The sequence below is a fragment of the Vigna umbellata genome, chromosome 3 (genome assembly GCF_029865625.1).
Source record: "Vigna umbellata cultivar VRB3 chromosome 3, Vumbellata_1.0, whole genome shotgun sequence".
Classification (NCBI taxonomy): Eukaryota; Viridiplantae; Streptophyta; class Magnoliopsida; order Fabales; family Fabaceae; genus Vigna; species Vigna umbellata.
The window spans coordinates 34,207,973-34,225,333 of NC_142167.1; the positions used below are offsets into that span (position 1 = coordinate 34,207,973).

At 37.6% G+C, this 17,361-nt stretch overlaps 1 protein-coding gene and 1 long non-coding RNA gene across 2 annotated transcripts; both read left to right on the forward strand.

The window, feature by feature from the left end:
• Nucleotides 1–297: 297 nt before the first annotated feature.
• On the forward strand, nt 298–6,605 carry LOC148202348 (uncharacterized). The gene has a single exon (XM_088108258.1). The coding sequence runs from the start codon at nt 2,332–2,334 to the stop codon at nt 3,778–3,780; it is 1,449 nt and encodes a 482-aa protein (XP_087964384.1). The 5' UTR covers nt 298–2,331; the 3' UTR covers nt 3,781–6,605.
• A 2,794-nt stretch (nt 6,606–9,399) lies between these two features.
• LOC148202349 (uncharacterized) lies at nt 9,400–13,573 on the forward strand. The gene is made up of 2 exons (XR_015785046.1): nt 9,400–10,134; nt 12,573–13,573. It is a non-coding gene; the product is annotated as an uncharacterized LOC148202349 (long non-coding RNA).
• The last annotated feature ends 3,788 nt before the right edge of the window (nt 13,574–17,361 follow it).

A 17,361-nucleotide genomic window follows, 5' to 3' on the forward strand; every position in this document is an offset into this window, starting at 1 on the left:
TTGCCATAAGGTGGGTTGCTGCTGCTGCTTATTATATTGACCCGCTTGCCTAGTTTGCCCTTGACCAATGCTTGGGTGTGGTTTCCACCCCTGATTGTAACTCCCTTGACGATATTGATTGGTCATGTAGTTTACATCCTCTATTGCTTCTACTGAAAAGGCACATTGACCATTGATATGGTCGCCTCCACATAATTCGCACAACTGGGATTGTACATGTGCAGCAGTCTTCAACTCTTTGGGTAGTTGTGTGATGAGTCAATATTTTATTCACTTCACTTAGCTTATTGTACGGAATTTAATCAGGGAATTGTGCTTAATTGTCCAGTATTTTCCCATTTTTGCTAATTGTGCTTAATTTGACTAAAAATTCTTATTTTAATTAATTTGAATTATTTGGACTAATTATTTGCATTATTAATTGTAGTGAAATTGTTGGATATTATTTGGGACATTTGGAGGTCAAAAGAAAATGCCACGTCAATTTTATTTTAAACTAAGAAAATGAACTGGAGGTGCTGCCACGTATTTTTGGAAGCACACAGCAGCCTTGGAGCTCACGGTTGCACATCACGCACAGCTCAGTCCAGCAGCTTTCACATGGGAAGAAAGGGGTGCATCCAGCAGCACACTCACGTTCACGGCCCACACAGTTTTCGGTCCAGCAAAGAAGTGAAAACAAGGTGCTGGAAGAAAGAAACCATACACGGCCCACATGAAGAGAAGCACGCGGAGAATGGGCAGCAGCTTGGAAATGAGAGGGGATTTCTTGCACATGGGTTACATACACATCCAACACAGTCCAGCAACGCCTAGCAACACGGGCAGCTGCGGATTCCACGTTGAGCTGGAAGTGGTGTGACCGCCTGTACCATTCAACTCTTCACTCGGTCACGGCCCAGGGGGTGCAGGATGGAATGTAGTCCAGCAACGTCAAGCTCCACGATCCAGCTGCCACGGAGGAGAAAGAAAAGAAGCAAGTCCACAGCCCAAAGCAGCAACACCTGTCCACAGTAGCAGAGAAGCATCCAGCAAGCGGTCCAAAAAGCAAATACAGCATGGGCTGAAAGAGAGGAACACGTCCAGCTTTGAAGAATGAAAAGGTTACGGAGAGGCAGGATATAGGGGGGGCTCCAGCCGCAACCAAGTACGGAGATTTTTATTTTTGCAATGGAAGGCTACGGCTAGAGGTAGAGTGGTGTCACGGCTGATTTAGTTGGGTCCTGGGAGAAATGGTGTGCACGGTGGTTGAAGCTTTTAGAAAAGAAGAGTAGCTTGGTGAAGCAATGTATGAGGCACAGGTGGAAGCACGGGAATGTGAGCTGAAAGTAGCTAAGCTTTTGGAATTTCTTTTCTTTAGGAAATTAAGAAATTGATTAGGTGAAAGGTGTGGGGTCACGGCTGCAGAGGTGCATTCGGTGATGAATTTTAGGATAGCTCCAAAGCACTTTTGCATTGAATTTATGTTACTGTCACACATTTTTAATAGATATATCATCTCCGATTGCAATTGTTGATTTCTTTACTGTTCATGCATTTTATTTTAATTTAAGTGTTGAATCCTTGATGGACTTCATTTTTAATTAAGTGTTTTTATTTTTATTATCTGTTGTAATTTACTGTTCATTATTTTCTGCATCGCTACATTCTGTCATTGTGTTTTACTCTTCATCTTGTTTTCAAGTGTTGTTTCAATCTCGGTTTGCTTTTACTGATGCTTTTACTTTTGCGTTTAATGTTTAAGTTCAATTGGTACATTTCAATTAAGATGTTGTTACGTGTTCTGCGTGTTTACTGTTCCAGCGTTTTGTTTTCAATCCGATGAATTCTGTAGTTATTCTGGTTTTGCTGTGTTTAGATCGTTCGGTCTCAATGTAGAACCGTTCTATATGTAGGATCATTCTATTTTCATGCCTTGTTCATTTCTGTCAATGTTTTCAATTATGTTTGGTCGTATTTAATTTCCAGTTTTAATTTAGTTTATTTCCAATCCCAAGAACACTTTCAAAACCCCCCACTACATGTTTGATCTGAGACTGAACCAAAATTGGTCCTTGAGAGACGACCTAGGAGTCACTTCCTAGTACTATACTGCATTCTTTTATGCACAACTTTTGTTGGGAGGTGCGACCCTCTCATCAAAATGGCGCCGCTGCCGGGGACCAAAGGTTCGGTTTTGGGTCTTTTGTTGTTTTCTGTTATGTGCGTTTTTGTATGCGTGTCGTATGTGTTTTGTCTTGTGTTGTGATGTTCTGTTTTCTGTGTGCGTTTTGCATGTATAAATGTGTTGTGTTTTATTTGTTTCGTAATTTTTAGTATTTTTATTTTTCCATGTCTACTTATTCTGGTTTTGTGAATAGTGCTTATTCTGCCAATACTTATGATTCTCCTTCTGCATGGTACTCTAATTATTCTGCTGATTTCTATAAGGAGAACAATATTGCGCATCCTTTGGTGAGGGGCGTACATGATGATGTTGCCCAGTCTTTATCAGATTTTGAAAGCAAGTTGGAAGGAAAGATTGACTCTCTTGCGAAGTTGGTGACACAGTTCACTACCAACCAAAGATCTGCATCTCATTCTGCATCTGTTGCACGACTATGTGCTATTTGTCCTTCCAGTGACCACTATACAGATGCATGTCCTTCTTTGCAACACCATGCTGCCTTTGATGCACCTCAGGCTTATGCTACAAACATCTACAACAACAGGCAACAAAAACAGCAGCAACAACAACAGATACAATTTTATGATGCTCCTGCTCAAATAGCTCCTCAGCCTTCTACTTCTAAACCTACATTGAAGGAGTTATTAGAGCAGATGACCATGCAAAATCTTCTGTTCAAGCAAGAAATAATGGAGTTTCAGCAGGAAACAGAAGCTGTCATTCAGAGTTTGAATGATCAGATAGGGCAGACAGCTACTCAGCTCAATCAGGAACAACCTCATGATTTAGAGGAATCACCATTTCAGACTGTTCAGATTCTTGATGATGATAGTGTCGTCCACATAGGAGATGGGGAACAGAGTTATGAGCTTACCACTGAGCAACCTACTTTCCTACCTTCAGATGTCCATACTCTTGCACCTGAGGAGACTAATGAAAATCTTGAGGACCAGGCAGAAATTAGCAGTAATTTTGAACCAGGTAGACCATTTTCATGTGCCACCACTTTTCCAATCTTTAGGGAAGTGGCGGAAAACATACCTGAATTTGATTATGCTGTTGATGATTATGCCTTTAATGATTATGCTGTTGAGAGGTATGTTGATGATCATATTGTTGCTGAGCATGTTTTTAATTCTTCCTCTGTGCATGATGAGAACCACTTTTTGATATCACATCCTAATGTTTATTCTCCATGCACTGAACATGAATCTGAGTCTGTTATTGATATTACTTGTAATTTAGAAATTGATTCATGTTCTGAGGATGTATCTGAGGTTCAGCTTGTTACACTAGGATTGGGTGTTATACCCCTGCATGAAATTTCTATAGAGCCACATTGCACTAACCCCATTGCAGGAGGTACAAATGAATTTGATCAACAAACACCCATAGTGGACAACAAAGGTGCTAACATTCACAAAAACTTCAAGATCAATAGGCACCTGTTGAACCCGCTCATCAACAATCACTTCTTAGATCCAGCTGTGGAAGACATTTCCCTGCTTGATCAAATCTGGAGGATGAAGAAATTCTTCCTCAAAACTTCCTTGCTGGATCCAATGGTGGAAGACATCTCCCTACAAGTCCAAAATTGGCAACTGCCACCATGACCGGGGGAGTTTTCTTTTTCCCTTCTCCCCCTTTCCCTACTTTTATTGCACTTTTCCATGATGTGTTGATTTTTCTGATTTCTGATCTTATGCTTATGACACATTGAGGACACTGTGTAGTTTAAGTGTGGTCTATTGGGGGAGATTTTTATTTTTCTTTGTTAGTTTTTGTTTTCTTGGTTAAATTTTTTTTCTTTTCTAGGTAGTTTTTGTCGTGCCTTGTGTACAGTTTGCATGTTTCTCTTGACTTTTGGACTTTGTTTAGGTTGTAGACTCATCTTCACTTCCTTGATACTTGGTTTGAAATCCTTGCTTTTCTTTGCTTGAGAAGATGATTATGATGTTTGAGAGGTTGAATTGATTGTGACAATTACCCTGTGTGAGATTTGAGCCACTTAATGTTCTTTCTTGTGTGTGATATGTCTCTTGATTGCTTGCACATATGCCTTGGCTTGACTCTTTTTGATGATTCTTGATTGATATGCATGTTTGGAAGTGATAAAGGCAATTTTGTTCTTGAGCCTCTCTAGCCAAATAAGCTGACCTTGTTGTAATCCTTTGATAACCCCCTTGAGCCTATACTTTTCCCCTGTTCTTTGTTTTCAAGCTCATTAATCACCCTTAAGTGAAAAACCATGATAACCTTAACCTTAGGGAATTTTGGAGCTTTGGAAGTGTTTTGGGAACAAGTGTGGTCTCCTTGGAGTTTCTGATGAGTTGGCTAGTTGGTTCCTCTTCTTGTTTTGTTTTGGTAAATATATGTGTATCTTGTCTTTTATAGTTTTGGTTTTGAAAAGAGAGAAAAGAAAAGAGACAGGATGAAAAAAAAAAAAAAAGAAGAGCAGAAAAATAGTGAAAAAAAAAATGTGGGTCAATAATTGTGAATAATGGAGTCAAGAAGAGGATGGAATTAGAGGTTGTGGGTGTGTTTGAATGTGTTTACACTTGTTCCCCATTGCTCCTCTGTTCCTTATGGTTTGTAGCTTCTTATCCAGATATATCCTGCCTTGTCCTTGGCCCCATTACAACCATGAAAAGACCTTTTGATTTGAACATGCGTATGTGCTTGAGTGTTGATATTAGAGGCTTGCCAAGTCTATTTGTGTTTGCTTTCTTGAGTGCATTGAGTGACATTGATTTACCTTAAACACTTGAGAGAAACACTGATAGTGCATCTGTGAGGTTTTGTTACTTTTGATTCACCTCTTGAGCTGATTGATCATTTTGCCATGTCTTGAATTGCTTGGATGATTTCATGAGTATCTGCTTTCTCTGATTCATTCTGTGTTGGAATTGTCTACTTCTTTTCTCTGTCCAGATTTCTTGAGGACTGTGTAATTCTGTTTCTGTCCTTGTTGAGTCTTTGTTTTCTGTATGCTGAGTCTGTGTCACCTTCCTAAAAGTCCTTTGAACTATTCCTTGATCTGCGTCTTGATTTTGCCCAGGAGTGCAAAAGACTAAGTGTGGTCTATTTTGATGAGTCAATATTTTATTCACTTCACTTAGCTTATTGTACGGAATTTAATCAGGGAATTGTGCTTAATTGTCCAGTATTTTCCCATTTTTGCTAATTGTGCTTAATTTGACTAAAAATTCTTATTTTAATTAATTTGAATTATTTGAACTAATTATTTGCATTATTAATTGTAGTGAAATTGTTGGATATTATTTGGGACATTTGGAGGTCAAAAGAAAATGCCACATCAATTTTATTTTAAACTAAGAAAATGAACTGGAGGTGCTGCCACGTATTTTTGGAAGCACACAGCAGCCTTGGAGCTCACGGTTGCACATCACGCACAGCTCAGTCCAGCAGCTTTCACATGGGAAGAAAGGGGTGCATCCAGCAGCACACTCACGTTCACGGCCCACACAGTTTTCGGTCCAGCAAAGAAGTGAAAACAAGGTGCTGGAAGAAAGAAACCATACACGGCCCACATGAAGAGAAGCACGCGGAGAATGGGCAGCAGCTTGGAAATGAGAGGGGATTTCTTGCACATGGGTTACATACACATCCAACACAGTCCAGCAACGCCTAGCAACACGGGCAGCTGCGGATTCCACGTTGAGCTGGAAGTGGTGTGACCGCCTGTACCATTCAACTCTTCACTCGGTCACGGCCCAGGGGGTGCAGGATGGAATGTAGTCCAGCAACGTCAAGCTCCACGATCCAGCTGCCACGGAGGAGAAAGAAAAGAAGCAAGTCCACAGCCCAAAGCAGCAACACCTGTCCACAGTAGCAGAGAAGCATCCAGCAAGCGGTCCAAAAAGCAAATACAGCATGGGCTGAAAGAGAGGAACACGTCCAGCTTTGAAGAATGAAAAGGTTACGGAGAGGCAGGATATAGGGGGGGCTCCAGCCGCAACCAAGTACGGAGATTTTTATTTTTGCAATGGAAGGCTACGGCTAGAGGTAGAGTGGTGTCACGGCTGATTTAGTTGGGTCCTGGGAGAAATGGTGTGCACGGTGGTTGAAGCTTTTAGAAAAGAAGAGTAGCTTGGTGAAGCAATGTATGAGGCACAGGTGGAAGCACGGGAATGTGAGCTGAAAGTAGCTAAGCTTTTGGAATTTCTTTTCTTTAGGAAATTAAGAAATTGATTAGGTGAAAGGTGTGGGGTCACGGCTGCAGAGGTGCATTCGGTGATGAATTTTAGGATAGCTCCAAAGCACTTTTGCATTGAATTTATGTTACTGTCACACATTTTTAATAGATATATCATCTCCGATTGCAATTGTTGATTTCTTTACTGTTCATGCATTTTATTTTAATTTAAGTGTTGAATCCTTGATGGACTTCATTTTTAATTAAGTGTTTTTATTTTTATTATCTGTTGTAATTTACTGTTCATTATTTTCTGCATCGCTACATTCTGTCATTGTGTTTTACTCTTCATCTTGTTTTCAAGTGTTGTTTCAATCTCGGTTTGCTTTTACTGATGCTTTTACTTTTGCGTTTAATGTTTAAGTTCAATTGGTACATTTCAATTAAGATGTTGTTACGTGTTCTGCGTGTTTACTGTTCCAGCGTTTTGTTTTCAATCCGATGAATTCTGTAGTTATTCTGGTTTTGCTGTGTTTAGATCGTTCGGTCTCAATGTAGAACCGTTCTATATGTAGGATCATTCTATTTTCATGCCTTGTTCATTTCTGTCAATGTTTTCAATTATGTTTGGTCGTATTTAATTTCCAGTTTTAATTTAGTTTATTTCCAATCCCAAGAACACTTTCAAAACCCCCCACTACATGTTTGATCTGAGACTGAACCAAAATTGGTCCTTGAGAGACGACCTAGGAGTCACTTCCTAGTACTATACTGCATTCTTTTATGCACAACTTTTGTTGGGAGGTGCGACCCTCTCATCATTGTGCAAGTATCTTTGTGAGATTCTCCAATTGTTGAGTTAGTATCTTGTTCTGAGCTATCAAGGCATATTTGGATTGCAACTGTAGAACTCCTTTTTGTTGAATAGGAGCTCCTCTTTCACTGTTCCACTTATTGTCATTAGTAGTCATGCTTTCAATTATTTCTGTGGCTTCCTCTGGAGTCTTCCATTTGATATTGCCTCCAGCTGAGGCGTCAAGCATCATCATGGTTTGTGAACCAAGGCCTCCAAGGAAGATTAGGACTACTTCTCCTTCGTTAAATCCATGCGTGGGAGTCTTTCTTAATAGGCTTTTATATCTGTCCCATGCATGACCTAGTGATTCCTCCATGCCTTGCCTGAAAGATGAGATCTCTTACTTTCCTTTGTTGACCTTGGAAGAATTGAGTGCCCATATAGTTAAATTCTTGATCGAATTGCATCCTGCATGCATTAGGCACAAAACTCTAGAAAATATTTGTTAGCACAAAAAGATAGAGAAGAAGATATAGATTCAGAAGATAAAAGATTCAGAAGATAGAATAAAATAAGATAGAATAAAATAAAATCTAACCTAATCTAAAAAGATAAAATAAAATAAAATCTAATCAAATCTAATAAAATAAAATCTAATAAAATCTAATCAAATAAAATCAAATATAATCTAATCTAATCTAATCTAATAAGATAAAATCTAATCTAAAAAGATAAAATAACAGAAAAACAGAAAAATAAAAATTGAAATTCAAAATTAAAGTCAAAGATAATCAATAATCACACAAATTAACCAGTTAAACCACGAGTCCCCAGCAACGGCGCCAAAAACTTGATGGACAAATTTATGATCACCAAAATATGATGTCACAAACTTGTTTCACAATCGGCAAGTATGACCGAATCGTTCAAGTAATAAACTTGGTAAGACCAAGTATCGTTCTTCCCAAAGGACTCACGGCCTAGTTTAGTTATGTGATTTGTTGATTAGCTAGGACTTACAAACGAAATATTTGGATTTAATTATGCAAGACAGAAAATAAACATGTATGCATGAATTGATCAATGGCAAAGACAAAAGATAAACACTTTCAAGGAAATATATGAATGAATATGTTGTTGGGGGTCAATTTCATCTCATCCACTCTCATACATTTTAGGAATTCAACATTCAAATCATCATTGTTAATGCCACTCTCTAAAGTACCATTCTAGATGGCTTCTCCCTAATCAAATAGTTCATACAATTCCTAGCATTCCTAATGATTAGTTCATAAGTGCAGGAGCTTAACGACAACCAATATAATATTGGGAGAAATTCCCCGGATCTAGACTTCCCCGTACGTGCCCGTATCGACAAAACCAATAATCATGCATTGAATGAGTTAAACTATGCAAGCATTAAGCAAAGAGGAAAAACCCTAACTAATGATGAAAGAAAGCATAAGTCTTAATGAAAAGATGCAAGCATAAATTCCATATATGAGAGCTTCAAGAGATTACATTGATTCCCCAACAAACATACAAGGTTTAGTTCACCATATTCATGGTGAACCTAGATGAATTACAATGAAAGTATGAAAGAATAAACCCAATAAAGGTGAAGAGGTAGCCTAAGCAGCCAAGATCCTCCTTCAAAGGGGTGGAAGAGAGAGTGTTTGCCTCGTTTCTGCCAAAGATACTTAATCCTAGGACGTGCAAGTCCTTATATACTATTCTAGAGTTACAAAAGATTACAAAAGCCCAAGCCCAAAAAGTGCCGCTCAGCGGTAAATACCGCTCAACGGTGACCACGCTTCACTTTTCTTCCCCTCAGCGGCCAGTTTGCCCCTCAGCGGACCTCCCGTGACCTCCTGAGTGCCGCTCAGCGGTAAAATGCCGCTGAGCGGTGCCTTCGACTTCTCTTTTTGCACTCTTTGCTTCCTTTTATGATTCCATCTCTCTCCTTCTTCACTTCTTTCACTAAATTCACCTTAAAACCTGCACAAAAACACTGAAATCAAGCATAAACCTGTCCAGCTCTCTTATTTCTGAAAATATAGATAAAATGCATGATTTCAAGCTAGTTTCTAAGTCTAAAGGTTGCTTTTAGTATCAATTTTAAGCATGAAAATAACAGTTTTTCAACTGTTATCAGTAGTCCTCTTTTTGTATTTTTTTACTTTTTATAGTTTATCTCTTAAGGAGCATGGGTTACTATAAATACCCAGCTCCTCTATTGTATTGTCACTTTTGAGCTGAATGAGAATTATATTTCTGAAATCAGAATAATTCTCTCTTGAAAGTCATAGGCTAGAGAGTCCAAAGACTTCCTCTAGCCACCTTCCAAGCACACTCTATTTTTCCATTTCTCCAAAATTCCACGGTGCTACTCATTCCTCCACGCCACCTCTCCTTCGCTGCCACCTCGCATGCGTCAGCGTTTTTCAATTCCTTCTTCAGCCACGCGTCCGCTCCCTCATTCCACATCATTTGCTTTTCTTCTCACACATCAGACACGCACAGCCACATTCTCTCTTTCGTGAGAGCTTTTTCTCCATCTCGCAGAACCACATCTCGTTCTTCCACTCAAGAGTTTCCTCGTCGCCAGCCATTCTTCATCACAAATCCATCTCTTCTCCTCCGTAAGTATCAGATTCACAAGTTTCTTCATCTTTCTTCCACTGTCACCAAATCATCTGCACATTTGTCTAGGGTTTCTTCATCCTTCATCATTTTCTCTGATTTTAGCCGATTAAAATTACTTTTGATTCGTTCCAAACCTTTTCCACCGTTCAATCTTCATTTTGAACCGATTAATCGGTTCATATTGGGTTTCCTTCCATTTCTAGGGTTTCTATCGAGTTTAACCCTCTGTTTTTGTCATTTTCCGCTGCGTATTCTTCGTCGGAGAAGCTTCGAGGAGGTCCGGTTTGTATTCGCGCAGCTTCAATCGACCTCTCCTCGGGCGTTCGTCCATCAAGTGGTATCAGAGCCAGGTTCGAACACGCTTCAGAGGTAAGTATCTCGGTTCGTCTCTGTTCTGAGTTTTCTTCCATTATTGAGTTGTTTCGATTCTTGTTTCAGTTTGATTCGTGTCTCTGTCTTTGTTCTAGTTTTTTATTTTGATTCTGTCTTGATTCTGAGTTTATTCTTCCATTTTCGCGTTCTTAGTTAATTTCTTTACTGTCTTGTGTCTAACTTTTGTTCGTCATGGAATTCTCAAAGTGTTTTGCCTTGATTCAGTTTCAGTATGTGTTGTTTTTTCTGTATGAGATTCAAATATGTTTGTTCGTTCTTGGATCTCAATTTCTGCGTTTAGGTTTTCAAGTTGAGTGTTACTTATTTGTTTAAGCTTTCTTGTTCTGTGCCTTTGAGTCATTATATGAGTATTATTTCATTTTATTTCGGTGCAAGTCTTTGTTTGAGTATTTTAATTTCTAAATCCATTTCTGTTTTGTCTATGTCATGTTATTTTGTTTTAATTGTCAATTAAATCTGAGTTTAACTGTGATTCAATTGAGTTTTTTTTGCTTTGAGTAAGATATGTTCATCATCATAAGCAGTGAAATTCAATTGAATGAGCTTGATGCAGACTTCAACAGCAGTTTAATTTCATTTCATTTATCTGAAGCTGTCTTGAGTTTTTGATGCTGACCATTACATGTAATTTGTATTGCACTTTTGAAATTCTGTGAGCTGAAAGTTGAATCTGCTTGTGGATAGCAAATGCACACCAATTAAGCTATGAAATGTTGCATTGAGCTTGGGTGCAAGATGCTTACAGCAGCATCAGTCTTTCATTTGGCCAGCTACACCGAACTGGTTGTTCTTTGAAGTCTGTGTTAATGTTTTGAGTGTGTGTTTGTTCTACTTAGTATTAGATCATTACTAAGTTCTAACATCAGTACATCCTAGAGTCATTGTGTCTGAGTGCTTTAATTTCTTTTCTGCAGAATTAAATTTGATTTGACTTGTGTTACTGCACCTTTGTGTCAAAGTTGTTCTGGCTTAAAATTTGTAAGTGGTTGATGATTAAGTCCACAAAAATCTGCATCACATCAGCAGTACTTGTAATCTTGTACAAAACAACCACTAAATCTGTGATTTGAATTTGAACCTAGCAGTAACACTTGTAATTGGAGTTGATTCTACTGATTTCATTGTAAAACAGTGCATAAGGCTGAAATTAACAATGTTAAATGCTGCACTACAAGTCTGAAATAAAGTGAATCAGTTTGAACATTTGTTTACAAAAATTCTGCAATTTGTTCTTGATCTTTTATTGCTTTTGAAATCTACTCTAGAACTGATCTTAGGATCCTGTTTGAGTGCTTACTGTGATCAAAAGCTTTGTTTCTTGCTTGTCATTGTTGAATGTCTTAGTTTTGTCTACATTACATGTAAAATCTGTTCAGCTGTTCTAATTTGAGCTTTGTTTGCTTTCATAATCTGATCTTGAGTCAGTTTCTCTGTTGTGCTGTAAATTCTTTTGCTTTAGTGGTTGTCCTGTTTTGTTCTACCTGTCTGTCCATTACTTTGATCTTTGCCTAGCCATTTCTTTATTACTTGAGAAGCTTTTTCACTCTGGATTTCTGGAAATTGAAAGAAGGTTTGTGTGCTTGGTAGCATTTTAGGTGGTGGTGGTCTGGAATACTCTCCAGCTGTGTACTGCCAAGGGAGAATCTCCCTTCCAAACCTTTACATTTTGAGTGCTTTAAGCTTTTAAAAAGAAGCCTGAGTGTTGTGAGTTTTGTAAGGCTGATTTGGCCTAATTCCTTGGCACTTTGAAATAGAGAATTCATTGTTAATCTAACTGTTTTGTGATTGTTCATTGTGCAGGAAAAGAAATTGGATCAATTAGATTGGATCAGTTGTGGTTTGCTTAAACTGACATTGCATTCATTTTGGATTATAAACTGCTTGCTGAAATCATTGAGATATTATATGTCTGAATGTGATTACTGATTTCATGGTTTGCTTACAATTGTTGAAATCTGTTGAATACTTATTAGCACCATCATTCTTTCGTTGTTGAGATCAATTTTTCCAAATGCATATAGAAAATATTTTCCTGGTATTAATCACATGCAGATTTCAGTTTTATTCAGATTGATTGATTGAATACCTTGCATGCCACCTAGTTAGTTGTTCATGGACTGATTTATGCATGAATTGATTTGCTTGGAGTAATTAGTCTTGTGCATGAACTTGTTTTAACTGCCAAAGCATCATTCCATTTGAAGAAGTGACTAAAGCACTTACTTTCCAATTCTGACGTTGTGGTTGAATTAAGCACATAATTCTTTTACCCATTGGATTGATCAGAATTTAAATTAGAATTGAATGATTGTTTAAATCAGTTTAGTTCAGCTTTGAATTACACCCATTGCATCTGGTTTAATATCTATGTCCTTGTGTATTTTTGCTGGAGTTGGTGCAATTTCTGTGAGCAGATCTGAAACGAATCAGTGCAGGGAAAAAGTGAAGAATGAATCTGCTGATTAGTTGAGCACAAGGAAGAACCTACAACAAAGTCCACTAAAACCAACAACTAGAAATAGCATTAATCAGGGAAGTTGCTTAGCTATATTACTTCTATTTGTTTAACTGTTTGTGTTATAGCTTGCAATTTGTTGGATGATGTGATTTGCTGAATTGGAATCTGGTTTGATGTTGTTGTGTGCAGAGTTGATAAACATTTGGAGTCAAGAATTTTAAGCAGTAGCAGAATATCAGTAGAGTTTACAGCAAGATAGACCAACCATTTAATTAGGGGAGTTGTTTAATTTTGTTGCCTCTGGATTACTTAATTGTTTCTGTCTTAGCTGGAAATTGATAGCATTGATGGTTACTCTGCTGAATTGATTGTGAATCTTTGATTGCAGTTTGTCATTTGAGAGCAACAGAAATTTATATAGCTGCATCAAGTGTACGAGACTAGGAGAAAAGGGAAGAATCTTTTATATTGTGTGAATTTAATCCTTTTGATATCTGTGTGTAGATAAGGCACATTGATTCCAATTGTGATTTGTGATTATAGGATAAACCAGAAGCTAGAAAAGGGGCCAAAGCTGGCCGAACCAGCAACAGGAGTGTACATTTTTTTTTGGCACAAGGACTTGGCATCAAAATGAATGAAGTGGACCAGGACCAGGACCGTAGCAGCCTAGTATAGTTTTTCTTTTGTAATTATTTTCTTCAATTTGTTTGTAATAGGCTTGTGTTAGCCTACTCTTAGCTTTAGCTTTTGTTTTGTAAAAGGGCCTTTTATAAAGTCCAAGTGTTTAGGAAGAGTCCTTGGTGCTCTTTCAAACTCTTGGCAACTTTATTTGCTTTTATTTTTAGCATAGCTAGACAGGTGAATGTGTCTTGTTAGCCAAAGCTACAAGCTTCACCATAGGAGTAGACTTTAATATTGACTTAATTTGTGTATCTCGTAGGGGTCATTAGAGTCCGCTTTTTTCTTTAGTGTTTTTGTTTCTTTGATTTTGTGTTCACGTTTAGGGTTGATTAGGCTAAAAGGGATTAAACTCTAAGCCTTTTCACATTAGAGTCCGAGAGTCTAGTCTTTTATTTGTGATTAATTGTTTGAGTTGTGTACTTTGTTTCTAAAGGTGATTTTAGTTTAAGGGGTAATTAGTTAGTAGCCTAAGACATTTCTGGCAAGGCAAGATTTGGTACTTAAGCAGCTCTTTAGCTCACCTCTCTTACCTGGGACTTGTCTAAGTGAAAGTTTTGAACCCTTTAGATTAAGAAAACTTTTAAAAACAAAGATGTCTTATGGTTCATATAGGTCTTCTAGGTTAGATAAAGTTGATGAAATGTTTAAACAAGCTAGGAATCTTCCATCCTTTGGTAAAGATATAGGTGCATTAACATACCTAGCTTGGGAAAAAGAAATTGATAAAATAAATCCTTGGTTTTGTGAAGAGAGTGAATATTATGTTCTTAGTATATATCTCTCTAAGTTAGAAGAAAATGCAAGTGAGTGGTGGGATGAAAGACAATATCATGTTAGGAAAGGTAGAAAGTCCTCCATACGTGATTGGCGTGATTTAAAAGCTTGCATGAGAAGAAAGTTTGTGCCTTCAAGCATTAAAAGAAACCTAGAACTAATTAGGGATTGCATTAATGATGGAAAATTATTTCTTGAGAGTTTAAATAATCATGGGTTTCTTCGTAGAGAATTAGAATTTGGGGCAAGACTTAAGGAGATCAAGGATAAGAAAAGAGAAAGAGAGATTGAGAGAAAAGAAAAGGAAGAAAGGAAAGAAGAAGAGAAGAGAGAGAGAGAAGAAATAGAGAAAAGAGAAGAGAGAAAAAGAGAGAAATTAAGAAGAGAAGAAATAGAGAAAAGAAAAGAGAGAAGAAGAGAGGAATTAAGAAGAGAAGAAGAGAGAAAAGAAGAAGAAAAGAGAGAAAGGCAAGAAAGAGAGAAGAAAGAAAAGGAGAAATCGTTACTGATGACAAATCCTATTCTTTCAAAGACTGTGGAACAAACAAGGGAAGGTTTCCAAATCTTTACTTCTTTTCCAATAATTGATTACTTTTCAATTTTTGACTTCTCTTTCAAACCAATTGTCATGAAAACATTTTCAAAATATGACAATTCAAATCTTGAGTTATTCTTATCTTTAAGAAAACAATTAACTCAAGATAAATACCCAGCTCCTCTATTGTATTGTCACTTTTGAGCTGAATGAGAATTATATTTCTGAAATCAGAATAATTCTCTCTTGAAAGTCATAGGCTAGAGAGTCCAAAGACTCCCTCTAGCCACCTTCCAAGCACACTCTCATTTTTCCATTTCTCCAAAATTCCACGGTGCTACTCATTCCTCCACGCCACCTCTCCTTCGCTGCCACCTCGCATGCGTCAGCGTTTTTCAATTCCTTCTTCAGCCACGCGTCCGCTACCTCATTCCACATCATTTGCTTTTCTTCTCACACATCAGACACGCACAGCCACATTCTCTCTTTCGTGAGAGCTTTTTCTCCATCTCGCAGAACCACATCTCGTTCTTCCACTCAAGAGTTTCCTCGTCGCCAGCCATTCTTCATCACAAATCCATCTCTTCTCCTCCGTAAGTATCAGATTCACAAGTTTCTTCATCTTTCTTCCACTGTCACCAAATCATCTGCACATTTGTCTAGGGTTTCTTCATCCTTCATCATTTTCTCTGATTTTAGCCGATTAAAATTACTTTTGATTCGTTCGAAACCTTTTCCACCGTTCAATCTTCATTTTGAACCGATTAATCGGTTCATATTGGGTTTCCTTCCATTTCTAGGGTTTCTATCGAGTTTAACCCTCTGTTTTTGTCATTTTCCGTTGTGTATTCTTCGTCGGAGAAGCTTCGAGGAGGTCCGGTTTGTATTCGCGCAGCTTCAATCGACCTCTCCTCGGGCGTTTGTCCATCATGATAGATTTTAATGTTTATCAAAACTAAGGTTATTGACTGCTTCTAATCTGTTTATATGCTTTTTTGCAGTTCAAAATGTGCCCTTACACATTTCCATTACCCATGGCATGGCTCATTGATAACAGTTGAAAAACTGTTATTTTCATGCTTAAAATTGATACTAAAAGCAACCTTTAGACTTAGAAACTAGCTTGAAATCATGCCTTTTATCCATATTTTCAGAAATAAGAGAGCTGGACAGGTTTATGCTTGATTTAAGTGTTTTTGTGCAGGTTTTGAGGTGAATTTGGTGAAAGAAGTGAAGAAGGAGAGAGATGACATTAGAAAAGACAAGAAAGAGTGCAAAAGTAGAAGCCGAAGGCACCGCTCAGCGGCAATTTACCGCTGAGCGGCACTCAGGAGGTTGCGGGAGTCACGCTGAGGGGCAAACTGGCCGCTGAGGGGAAGAAACGTGAAGCGCAACCACCGCTGAGCGGTATTTACCGCTGAGCGGCACTTTTATGGACTTGGGCTTTTGTAATCTTTTGTAATTCTAGAATAGTATATAAGGACTTGCACGTCCTAGGGTTAGACATCTTTGGCAGAAACGAGGCAAACACTCTCTCTTCCACCCCTTTGAAGGAGGATCTTGGATGCTCAGGCTACCTCTTCACCTTTATTGGGTTTATTCTTTCATACTTTCATTGTAATTCATCTAGGTTCACCATGAATATGGTGAACTAAACCTTGTATGTTTGTTGGGGAATCAATGTAATCTCTTGAAGCTCTCATATATGGAATTTATGCTTGCATCTTTGAATTAAGATATATGCTTTCTTTCATCATTAGTTAGGGTTTTTCCTCTTTGCTTAATGCTTGCATTGTTTAACTCATTCTAATGCATGATTATTGGTTTTGTCGATACGGGCACGTACGGGGAAGTCTAGATCCGGGGAATTTCTCCCAATATTATATTGGTTGTCGTTAAGCTCCTGCGCTTATGAACTAATCATTAGGAATGCTAGGAATTGTATGAACTCGTGATTAGGGAGAAGCCATCTAGAATGGTACTTTAGAGAGTGGCATTAACAATGATGATTTGAATGTTGAATTCCTAAAATGTATGAGAGTGGATGAGATGAAATTGACCCCCAACAACATATTCATATATTCCATTGAAAGTGTTTATCTTTTGTCTTTGCCATTGATCAAACTTCATGCATACATGTTTATTTTTCGTCTTGCATATTAAAATCCAATTATTTTGTTTGTAAGTCTTAGCTAATCAACAAATCACATAACTAAACTAGGCCGTGAGTCCTTTGGGAAGAACGATACTTGGTCTTACCAAGTTTATTACTTGAACGATTCGGTCATACTTGCCGATTATGAAACAAGTTTGTGACATCATATTTTGGTGCTTACAAATTTGTCCATCAAGTTTTTGGCGCCGTTGCCGGGGACTCGTGGTTTAACTGGTTAATTTGTGTGATTATTGATTATCTTTGACTTTAATTTTGAATTTCTGTTTTTATTTTTCTGTTTTTATTTTATTCTATCTTTTTATCTTTTTAGATTAGATTAGATTTTATTTTAGATTTGATTTGATTAGATTTTATTTTATCTTTTAGGTTAGGTTAGATTTTATTTTATCTTTTAGAGTAGGTTAGATTTTATTAGATTTTATTTTATTTTATCTTTTAGATTAGGTAAGATTTTATTTTTTAGATTAGGTTTTATTTTATTCTATCTTATTTGATTCTATCTTCTAAATTTTTTTTTTCTTCTGAATATATCTTTTCTTCTATATCTTTTTGTGCTAACAAATCTTTTCTAGGGTT